Here is a 12,131-nt window from a genome sequence, read left to right as displayed (position 1 = left end):
AAGCACAAACCATCCGCAAGGAATCCAAGATAAGTAAACGAAGTTTCAAATTCCGTACTTTCAATGGCATACGAGAAGGGAAAACTGTTCTAGCATTCATTAGTCAGTTTGACGACTATTTCCATGAGGAAACCTATGCAGAAAAAGATAAAATCAAGTGTGTTACTAATCATTTAGTAGAAAGAGCATCACTTTGGTGGACTGTAGTACGCAAGAGCATAGATTGTCCTGCTACTTGGGAAGATTTCAAGAAGAAGTTCATGCAGAATTTCCTTCCACCACAATTTCATGAGAAAGCTATCAAGCAATGGGATCTTCTCCAGCAACGGGATCGTGAGCCTATTCCTCAGTATACAAAGCGTTTTTGGAATGCATTACTCCAGCTATGCATGCTTGAAGACGTACCAGAAGCGACACATAAGCACAAGTATATGTCTGGACTTCTTGGACATTACTACGCTGAAGTTAACATGTTCAAGCCTGCTACCCTTGAAGACGCTATTTCACTAGCTCACGACACTGAAGATAAGCTACGCGGTAGAGACAGACGACCACAGCAATTCCAAGCCAATGGTAACTATGGATCTAAACAATTCAATTCCAATTTTAGAAGATTTAATCCAGGTCGTTTCTCTTCATCATCTTTCCGTAAAAATTGGGCAAAACCACCTACATTACCATCCAATGTCAATCAAAAAGCTAAGCCTATTCCACAGCCAAATCCTAATGTACCTAGACTTCCCGCCATTGCAAACAATGTAACCAAAGCCAAGCCAATAGTATGCTATAAATGCCACCAGCCTGGACATCTAGCAGCAAATTGTCATTCAAAGAAGCCACCAGCTCATATCAACTACCTTGGAGCAATGGACGAAGACGAAAATGAAGATATGCCTAACTTCACTGAAGATGAGAACGACACTACTACTACTTCCGATACTTTACCAGGTATGCCTACTCCACATTCATTATTGACTATGAAATGTTTGGTGCATGGAAAGGAAAAGACTATTTTAAATGATGACGGTAGTACTCATGATTTTATTTCAGCAAAATTAGTAAAGGAATTGAAGATACAGACTGTACCTACGCATTATCGCATCAAAGCTGCATTTTTAGGCACTAGGTATAATGGTACACAGGAAGTGCAAGACTTAGAGATTCAAATTGGTCAATACACTGAAGAAAGAAATTTCTTAGTTGTTCCATTACAGTCGAGTGATATTATTTTAGGTATGCCTTGGCGTCACCAGCATAATCCAGATATAGATTATTCCACACACACAATGAATATCAATTTTCAAGGAAAATCTATTACATTATATGGTATGCATGCATCTAATGTTTTTCCACTGCTTTCGCATACTCAAGCTAAACGTGCATTACGCAAGAGTAGTAAATCTTATCTTATTTGGGTGAATGAATTGCAAGTAAAAGAAAATCATATGCACCCTAGGCATAAAGAATTTCTTGCATATTTTAAGGACTGTTTTGCAGAAGACCTACCACCTGGTTTACCTCCTTCACGTCCAGAAGACCATAAGATAGATTTGATCCCTGGCACCCAACCACCTTGCAAAGCACCATATAGGCATAACCAGATAGAGCAAAAAGAAATCCAGAGTCAAGTTGAGGAATTACTAAATAGAGGATTGATTAGACCTAGCAGTTCTCCATTCGGTGCACCTGTTCTGTTAGTCAAGAAAAAGAATAATATCTATCGTATGTGCATTGACTATCGAGCTTTAAATAAGATCACTATAAAGAATAGGTATCCTATTCCTAGAGTTGATGACCTTATGGACAAACTGCAAGGATCTGCTATATTTAGTAAAATTGACCTTAAGTCTGGTTATCATCAGGTGAGACTAGATAAGTTTGACATATTCAAGACTGCATTCAGAACACAGTTTGGTCATTACGAATTTTTAGTCATGCCATTTGGATTGACTAATGCACCTACTACGTTTAGTAGAATGATGAACCGTATCTTTTTGAAATATCAGTATTGTGTAATTGTCTTCTTTGATGATATTTTGGTGTTTAGTCAAAATGAGAAAGAACATTATGAGAATTTGTCATTGGTTTTTCAGTTATTAAAAGAAAATCAACTGTATGCAAATCCTGAAAAGAGTGAATTTTTTAAAACAGAAATTGAGTATTTAGGTCATATTGTATCATCTGATGGAATTAAAGTTGATCCTAAGAAAATTGATGCAATATTGAATTGGCCTCTACCTAAAAACGTGCATGAGTTACGCTCATTCCTTGGTCTTGCTAGTTTCTATAGGAAGTTTGTACGTAATTTTTCATTACTTGCTTTACCATTAACCAAACTTCTGAAGAAAGGAATTGTTTATCATTGGACCGAAAATCAACAGAAATCCTTTGACTTACTGAAACATGCATTAACCCATGCCCCTGTTCTACAGTTGCCTGACTTTAATAGACCATTCTTTCTAGTAGTGATGACTGATGCTAGTGGATCAGGAATAGGAGCTGTACTTATGCAAGACAATCATCCTATAGCCTATTCTAGTTGTAAGCTGAAACCCTCTGAGCTGAAATATTCCACATATGACAAAGAACTATTAGCGGTTGTACAAGCATTAAGACAGTGGAAACACTACTTAATGGGTTCAGAATTTATGATTAAGACCGATCAGCAAAGTATTAGACATTTACTTAGCCAACCCCAAATCTCTGACCGTCATATCAAATGGGCCTCCTTTATTCAAAGTTTTTATCCTATCATTCAATACCAACCTGGAAAAGCAAAATGTAGTGGCTGATGCATTGAGTAGAAGACCTGCCATTCATAATATTTCTGTTATATCTTTTGATTCTTTGATTGCTATGAAAGATACATATCATCAGGATATTACTTTTCATGTTGATTGGAATAAATTAGTTCAAAATAATTTCATTCCTGTTGATTCATTGTCATATAATGATGGATTTATGTTTTATGAAAAGAGATTGTGTGTTACAATTCCATTCCGATCTTTTGTTTTGAATGAAATTCATTGTCCCCCATATCAAGGTCATAGAGGTATCATATCTACCTTACGTACATTAACTGAAGATTTTTATTGGCCGCATATGGATGCTGATGTATCTAACTTTGTTTCTGAATGTTTGATTTGTCAAAGAGTTAAGAGACATCATGGTAAATAGTATGGATTACTTATGCCTTTGTCTATTCCATCTAAACCTTGGGAACAAATTTCTATGGATTTCATTACTGGTTTACGTAATACTAAATCTAACCATGATATGATTTGGACAGTTGTAGATAGATTTAGTAAACAAGCATATTTCATTCCATGTAAGAAAACTTTAACAGCATCACAAGCAGCACAATTGTTTTTGAAAACTGCGCCTCTAAATGGTCTCAATAAACTAATGTGAAATGTGTTGTGGATTTTCCAGTGAGGTGGTAATTCTAACTTGAATGCATTATCATTAATTTTATGAATGATCCTAAATGGTCCATAGAATCTAGGGGCTAATTTGACAACTGGGTGTCTATCTACACTTTGTAGTCTACGTTTTTCTATTCTCAGCCAAACATAATCATCAACTTTGAAATTCATGGCTTGTCTTTTCTTATTGGCTTGTTTAGTATATGATTGCTGGGCTTTAGCAATCATATCTTTAACCTCATCAAAAATACTGTTATGCATACTAGCAATATCATCAGCACTTTGAATTCTATTTGACAAAGATGCAACAGGTGTAGATAATCTATATCCATAAATCACTTTAAACGGTGCTTTTTTTGTAGATGTGTGTGGTGTATTGTTATATGCAAACTGTAATAAATGCAAATGTGTGTCCCATGTCTGTGGTTTAGAAATAGTATATGCACGTAAAAGATCTAGAATTGTGCTGTTAGTGGCTTCTGTTTGTCCATTAGTTTCTGGATGAAATGCAGATGAGAAATCAATCTTTGTGCCTAGGTTAGCAAACAGAGTAATCCAAAAATTGTTACAAAATCTAGAATCACGATCTGAAATAATAACTTTTGGCAATCCATGGTTAGTACTGTACATCCTGTTTATGAAAACCCACCTTTATTAGAGGAAGAGACTGAAATACTTGAACTAGAAGCTATCATAGACACTGACTTTATGACCACTAGAACTGGCCAAAGATATTCTACATATCTAGTTAAATTTAAGAACCATCCTGTAGAGGAAGCACAATGGATGCACGCTAGAGACTTAAATGCTTTCCCCACTCTGTTAGCTCCACATTGAGCTAATAGCAATTGAGGTCAATTGCTATCCCACCCCGGGGGTATGATGCCAGGAGGCATATTCCACGGTGGATTCCATGCCACGGTGGATTCTGTGAGGTTTTACGATGGATTCCGTAAACTTTGATGACCGGGGCTCATACACAAAGTGGATTCTTTGTGGGAGAAGTTGATGGGGATGCCTGTCCTTTTCGGGCGTTTCATTAATTTAGTGTGTACATGGGTGATTCCGTAAAATGCATATTAAATTAATAAACGTTTATGAGTTTAGAGTGCGTACTCGTAATAAATTAAGGTTAGGATTTATTTCTAACCAGTTGATTTATTTATGTAGCTGAAGACTGCTAGGTATTCACTTTTGTCGGTTTAATTGTATTATTTTACTAACGATTGTGAATGCTTCAGTTGATGTGTAGAGATAGCAGCAGTGGCGGAGGAAAGTATTGGAGGATAGCGAGTATTCGATCTATGGATTATATTTTGATAGGCGCCACGCCTATATTTTGTCATGTCTATTGAGGCATCGATTATTTATTATTATTTTGTATGCACCCTTGCGCACGGTTATGTTATTTCTATTTGGACATTGTATTGGGCGTGCCAGACTCTATGGGCACCGTCCATGAGCTTTATTCCTATTTTTGTAAAAGCAAACTCAAAAGCTAAAAGCTTGATATATTTTTGTAAATTGTATTATTGAGCATGAAGAAGAAATATACATAAAATACATGCTTTGTGAAGCGCTCACACAAGGCATGGGGGGTGATTGCACCCAATTGGTCTCTTGCTCTTGTCGTTCATGCTTTTTACCTTGTAACTTGTGCAAAAAGTAGAGTTCATTGTTCTTGGGGACCTTCTGCATTCAGTACGCGAGCATACAGCGTCCGATCTGCGCACTACTTTTAAGATACAAATTCTTGTGACTGCATTTGGATACGTATCCTCCACCTCCATCTCTGAAAGAAGATCTAAAGCTAACTCAGGAAGTCCATTTTCAACAGGCCCTGAAATGAGTGTATTCCACAAGCTAGTTTCTTTGACTGGTTGTTCATAAAAAATGTCTCGTGCTTCCTCAATGAAGCCACATTTTAGGTATAAATTAACCAAAGATTTGACAACCAAAGGATCCAAATCAAACCCTTCTTTAATGATCTGCATGTGAATTTCTTGGCCCTTAGCTATGGCTCCCATTGTGGTACATGTCCCTAAATTGCAAATAAATGTGCAAGAATCTGGAAATATTCATTTTAACAACATTTGATCAAAACAATCCAGTGCTCTTCCACACTGCCCATGTTGACAATACCTTGTGATTAATGCATTCCACGAGACAACTATTTTAACTGCTAGATCATTATGCAATCTCCCAGCTTTTGCAAATAAACTAGCTCTTGCATAAGCATCTACCAGCGCATTGGCAACAAATTCATCTTGCAAAAAGCCCTCTTTTACAATTTCTGTATGTATTTCTTGAACCTAGCATACAGACCCTAACCTTCCACCAACTTTCAAACTACACACATAAGTGACATCATTAAAAGGTACACTCTCAAACTGCATGTGCTTTAAGATAGCCTAAAAGTTCCTCATTTAGGCCTTGTTCCATGTACCCAATAATCAGAGCATTCCGCAAGACAACATCTTGGATGGTTGAGGTGTCAAACACATACTGTGCTTCTAGAATTGAACCTATTTTGGCGTACACATTCACCAAACTGTTGACTATGAAGGGATCACTCTCGAGCTCTTCCTTGACGACCTCTACATCATGTGTGGCATGCACCTTTTGCATGTTTCCTGATATGCTACATACTTTTAGCACACAAATATGTTTAATTATGTTTGAACCCACATCCTCCAGTTGCATCTTATTAAAACACTCTAAAGCTTCCTTTGCAATTCCATGTTCAGCATACCCAAAAATAATTGCAGTCCAATAGACAACATTTCTGAGTGGTAGGTCATCCAACACTTGATGTGCTTCTAGAAGCAGTCCACATTTCACATACATGCTATCAAGCTACTAGCAACACCGAGATTTCTTTCAAGCCCCTCAATAGTAATTTCAGCATGGAAACCTTGGCCCCTACCTTTGGCGCATATGCTTTCACAACATTTTAAAATGGATATGTAAGTAATAGCATTAGGAGAGAGACCACTTTTTATCATCTTTCCAAACAAATCAAGTACTTCCTCACTAAGTCCCTCCTCAGCATAGCCTCCTACTAATATGTTCCATGAAACTACAGATTTAACTATCAAATCATCAAATGCATCATGTGCATCTTCAAGTGAACCACATTTCATATACATATCAATCAAAGCATTACCGACCACATCCTTTCTTCACAATCAAAGCATGGGCTTTATTCCCCTCATCTAAAGCTCTCATGCTACCACAAGATTTAAAAATGCAGACAAATGAGGCACCATCCAACGAAGCATAATCTTGCACCTGCATGGCATTAAAATAATCCAAAGTTTTCTCACTCATGCCATTTTTGACAAAACCTGCAATCACTGCAATCCAAGCAACTACATTTTTAACTAGTAGGTCATCATATGCATCATGTGCTTCTGCAAATGATCCACATTGGGCATATGCATCAATCACACTATTGATAACATACTGATCCCTTCCAAACCCATGTTTCACAATCTCACAATGTACACCTAGAACCCCATCTATTGTTCCCATGATAGAGCAACATTGCAAAGAAGAAATGAAGGTAACCACATTTGGTGAAAAATCGTCCATCTTCATCCATTGCAATGTTTCTAATGCCTCATCCTCTAGACCGTGGTCAATGTATTGTGCAACCAAGGCATTCCATGAGACTGCATCTCGAGTTGGAAGCTCATCAAATACCTCAAGTGCTTCTGCCAAGCGACCCACACTTTGCATACATATCCACCAGTGTATTGCCAATATATAGATATTTTTCAAAGCCATGTTTTATGATTTCATTATGTGATTCCCGACCACTATTTATGGCTCCTATCTTAGCACATTCTTTCAAGCTATAGACATAGGTGACACCATCAATTAATATACCGTGAAGTCGCATATCTGCCAAGCACTTTAGTGTTCCCTCAGCAAGTTCATGCTCCACGTATTCTACAAGCAGAGTTGTCCACATTATAGCATCCCAGTAAGGCAACTCATCCATGAAAGCATGTGCTTCCCCAAAGAGACCACATTTGGCAGACATATCTACTAGCTGAGTACAAACAAAAACATCCTTCTCAAACCCCTCATTGACCATATCCACGTGTAGTTTTTAGCCAATATCAACAAACTTCAGCTTTGCGCAAGCTTGCAATAGTGCCTGAATTGTAAATGGGCTAGGATGGACAGAATCTACTTGCATATTTTGGAACAAAGTGAGAGCACCTTGTATATCACCAGATTCAATGTGCCCTTGCAAAAGAGAAGTCCAAGAATGCTCACTTCGTTGGACTAGCATGTGAAAAAATTGCTTGGCAGTAAATCCAAGTCCGCTTTCTACAAGCACAGGAACCAAATGGTTCCCAAGAACCTCGTGAGACTTGAGTCCATTTTTGTATATGTGCATATTCACAAAAGAAGCATATGCTGGATTCTTCTCAACCCTGAATTGCAATAGATGGGACATAAGATTGTCCATTGAAGGGAGGTTATTCTAGACTTCTAATAAGGAAAGCATGTACAATGCTTCCACACTTGCCATATATGCTTATTAGCATGCTACCAACAAAAACATCCAAAGTGAGCTCCATGTTTGAGGCATCAGCATGTAAAACTTGTACCATATTCAAACACAATATGTTGCTTAATTTCTCTTCAACAAATCCTTCTCCTTCTAAGATAGAACCAAAAGCATGAAGGGTAGTTATAATTTCCTGCTTATTGGGGCTTTCCCCTTCCTCTTGAATTTGCAAGACTACTGATTTGTTATGGTGTCTTTCCTCTAATGTTTGTCCACATTAGCAATTTTTTACCATAAAGCTTGTCAAGTTAATAATAAATAGATGTATAAGAGGTCATCTAGGCAGATGCAAAAGCCATGCACATAGCTAAAAAGACAATCTAAACTTCCATTGTGATACCAAACTCTTCAATGAATCTATAGTTCTACAAACTTGGTCAGTCTTTAATTAGCTCAACCCTTTATGCAGTACACCACCACGTAGACTGCCTGATTGCTTTCCCTTTATGGAGACCATGAAGGAAATTGAGTGGACATGGAGCACTTCAAACACTAGTAGAATGACACTTTTCCAAGAAGGCTATGTGAGAAATAAAATAATGTGCATTGAACATAGTGAGAGATTGTATAAGTGGGTGCCTGGATGTAGGAAACACTCATTGAAGGTATAGGAAATCCTAAAACTGCAAAGCTCTGCAATGGCCAAACATAAACACTACTCAAGAAGAAAAGGCCACCATGGGCAAAAAGAGGCAGGGACACTCCCAGAGGCAAGGGCACTCCAAAACACATCTGATTTATGTTTAACAACATGATTCTATTGAAGAAAAGCATAGCCTTTTCTCTTTGATTGAGTTCAAAGTAGAATTCCAGCATAATACTCCGAGAGACAAGATTGTGCTCTAATAACCCAAAAAATACATTCTCTACATCTACAATGATGCTGCACTTAACATAGAATTTCAGAAGACTGTTACCAATCGCAAGATCCAATCTGAATGCCTTCTTATGAATATCTGGATTCTCAAGCTTGAGGACAAATGTGTAGGCCGCCTTTAGAATATTCAGGGTAGCATACCTCGAGAGTATGGCTGCTACCAAACAATCACAAGATCCAATCTGAATGCACTTAGCATAGAATTTCAGAAGACTGTTACCAATCGCAAGATCTAATCTAAATGCCTTCCTATGAATATCTGCATTCTCAAGCTTGAGGACAAATGTGTATAGCCACCTTCGGAATATTCAGGGTAGCATACCTCCAGAGTCTCTCTCTCTCTCTCTCTCTCTCTCTCTCTCTCTCTCTCTCTCTCTCTCTCTCTCTCTCTCTCTCTCTCTCTCTCTCTCTCTCTCGTCAAGTACAAGTTGTCAAGCCACAGATCCTCCTCCTCATGATCATAGAGCAGCCCGCTCATCTGTGCGTGCGCAGACAACAAGGAAGCTACTACAGTTGTGGGATCCATTTTTGCAAGGTTCATTAGATGGTTCCTCATGTTGCACATTTGTGATGGTTTTGATTAATGATTCCTCATCTTGCACATTCATTGCTCATGTTCCTCATATTCCTCATGTTGCACATTTGTTGCTCATTAATGATTCCTTATGATGTGCTTCTAATTTGCTCCATTCCTACCATGCAGACTCCATGACCTTGCAACTCTACAAACCCAAGAGCCTCGGACCAACAAAATAAAAGGGGGGTGGGAGCCCCCCCATCGTCCGTGTGCACGCAGATGATGGGGGGCTCCTACCCCCCTTGACCTTGCAACTCTACAACCCAAGAGCCCTCTAACCAACAAAATAAATTGCAACTTTACAAACCCAAGAGTCTTAGACCAACAAAATAAAAGGGGGGTGGGAGCGGGACCCCCCCCCATCATCCACGTGATGGGGGGTCTCCCACCCCCCTTTTATTTTGTTGGTCCGAGGCTCTTGGGTTTGTAGAGTTGTAAGGTCATGGGGTCTCATGCGGATGATGGGGGGCTCCCACCTCCCTTTTTTTTTTTGCAAGTTAAGCCTTTTATTGTCACCTGAGACTGATTAAGACACAGACCTATGAGAGGAATCATCTTCCCCTTGCATTATCATCAAACTTCATGGTGATTAAGTCATCGACCTAGGGCTGATCAAGGCGTAGACCCTTACATCATCATCAAACCTTGCATGTTTATATGCCACTTTTACTTCCTCCCTTATCAACATCTGCAATATTTCAATCTTCTTGTTGAGATCTAACAACACATGTAGATTAGGCTATCTTATTATTAATAAATTGGATGTTTTTATATAATTGTGTAGAGACACGGCTACTTCACTTTGCTATCCATCATATGATTCTCCTTTTGATGCTATGTTGTCTATCTATAACATGCAAGATGACAAAGAAATTAGTCACTCCATCTTCTGTATACTTTAAGAATGTAGTCCGTAGTGTATACAAAAAAGTATAGTTTAAGAATGTACTCCACATAAATATGGAGCTATGAAGAAGAAATAAATGTGATTGTCCTTCCTACCAAGTATTGCAACTAGCCACCATTAGGGTTTGCTAGCATGTAGGTGTGCATGTCACCACTCACATTGCTAACATGCTTGCTAGAGGAACATGTGCACTGAATAGTTGAGATCTCCATGCTAGATTTCATATAATGATATTGTGTAGTATATAGATTAGTGGCAAAATTTGTCCACTATCAAATGGGCATACAATTAAGAGCCAATTCTACTACTACAAGTGCCCCATGGTTTGCACAAGAGCTTGCTATATTCTAGTGGTTATTGCTATGTAGTTGAGATATCTACGCGTTATAACACATATTAGTTTAATATAGCACTTGACATGGGTAGACACTTGGGACACATTCTATACCATTATAAGTGCCCCATATTTGTTAAGGGCTCTGCTAAATGCCAAATATAATTTCTTTATAGCTAAGATCTCAATGCTACATAGTAGAGGTTACCACTATATAGCACAAAGTCTATTTATGATATAATGGAAAAAGAGCTTATGAGGTATTGAATAATAGGAAGACTTGACTAATGTCCCATTTCGGCATAGGGTTTTGTGAATTCTTACTTCAGTAGCTTATCCATTTGTGTGTAGAGGAGCTCCTAGGATAACACTTTAGTCCACTATGATTTGGACCTATAGATCACAAGCTACATCATAGTTAAAGCTTTGATAGAAGATGTTTGCATGATGCACAAATGATATAGATTGTTAAGAAGTCACATTAATTCCCAGTTGATTGCAAAAGAACGATAAGGAAAGCTCACAAAAATAAAATCCCCAAATGGATCATGCTTTATTAATTTCATGGCCTTCCTGCTCAATTGTTGACTTGCATTTGGTGATCCGTGAAATTTCAAAAAAAACCATAGTTTACGCATCCTCTCTTTGGCACATTGCCACAGGTTGTGTAAGGTGATCATTTGCTACAATGTGAGATAAAATTGCTACCATGGGTCTCTTTGTTGCTTGCCAATGTCTTCTTTTAGTTTTCCTATTGCCACCAATAGTATATAATTAAAAGACCTATGCAAGTAGTGTCTTGGGATGACCATAAGGGGTTTATGCATTCCATAGTGACCTTCAACTTCCACTATTTTGAGCTACAATACAATAGGTAGATGATTAGATAAAAGACATTCAATATCCACCTCTAGGGCGGTGATTACTAGGAGGGGGCCATGAGTCATGGTCACTACAATGCCACCTATATAGTCAAGCCCAATAATTTTTATGAATGAATGAGTTCTAGGTGAAGGATGGCTAAGATATTTGCAACACCTTTACTATGTCCTCCATCCCCCAACTATGTAATACTTCCTTATAGGAATCAAGCTTAGTATCTAAGCAAACTGAAGATTAGGATGATGCATCACGCTGGTCCATGATCATGTTGAAGTCACCCCCAAAAAGTTCTATTCTTGGTGAGACATCAAGTAGTTGACCCCATTGCTTCCCCTTTGTTGTATTGTCATTAGCTCCATAGACATTGATGATGTTCATTTTTCTCTTTTCTCACCTTATAGAGATAGTCAAAATGCTACCATCTTCAAACCTATAAATGCATTCCGGGTCTCTACTTGATTTGACTATGTCATGCAGTCAAAATTACCATTTTGACTCCCTCAAAGTAGCATGAATACTGCTTGTGCTAGAACTTAGAACTACT

The 12,131-nt window shown here is 38.1% G+C and overlaps 2 protein-coding genes across 2 annotated transcripts; both read right to left on the bottom strand.

Moving 5' to 3' along the window:
* Positions 1-5,810: 5,810 nt before the first annotated feature.
* Positions 5,811-6,272, bottom strand: LOC148024875 (pentatricopeptide repeat-containing protein At2g03880, mitochondrial-like). Its single transcript, XM_087693626.1, has one exon. The coding sequence runs from the start codon at positions 6,270-6,272 to the stop codon at positions 5,811-5,813; it is 462 nt and encodes a 153-aa protein (XP_087549752.1).
* A 315-nt stretch (positions 6,273-6,587) lies between these two features.
* LOC148024874 (pentatricopeptide repeat-containing protein At5g56310-like) lies at positions 6,588-7,527 on the bottom strand. The gene is made up of 2 exons (XM_087693625.1): positions 7,317-7,527; positions 6,588-7,141 (listed from the first exon to the last, which is right to left on the bottom strand). The coding sequence occupies exons 1-2, from the start codon at positions 7,525-7,527 to the stop codon at positions 6,588-6,590; spliced, it is 765 nt and encodes a 254-aa protein (XP_087549751.1).
* Between the last annotated feature and the right edge of the window lie 4,604 nt (positions 7,528-12,131).

Source organism: Lygodium microphyllum, chromosome 15 (assembly GCF_053477565.2).
Source record: "Lygodium microphyllum isolate KBCC chromosome 15, Lygodium_microphyllum_v1.1.10, whole genome shotgun sequence".
Taxonomy (NCBI): Eukaryota; Viridiplantae; Streptophyta; class Polypodiopsida; order Schizaeales; family Lygodiaceae; genus Lygodium; species Lygodium microphyllum.
Note: the sequence above shows the minus strand (reverse complement) of the source record. Positions and strands in the feature narration are given on the sequence as shown.

Coding starts and splice junctions, on each gene's coding strand:
- LOC148024875 (XM_087693626.1), bottom strand. CDS start 6,272: ATGTATGTGAAATGTGGACTGCTTCTAGAAGCACATCAAGTGTTGGAT.
- LOC148024874 (XM_087693625.1), bottom strand. CDS start 7,527: ATGGTCAATGAGGGGTTTGAGAAGGATGTTTTTGTTTGTACTCAGCTA. Junction 7,142..7,316: donor GGCAGATATGCGACTTCACG/GTATATTAATTG, acceptor GTCGCTTGGCAG/AAGCACTTGAGGTATTTGAT.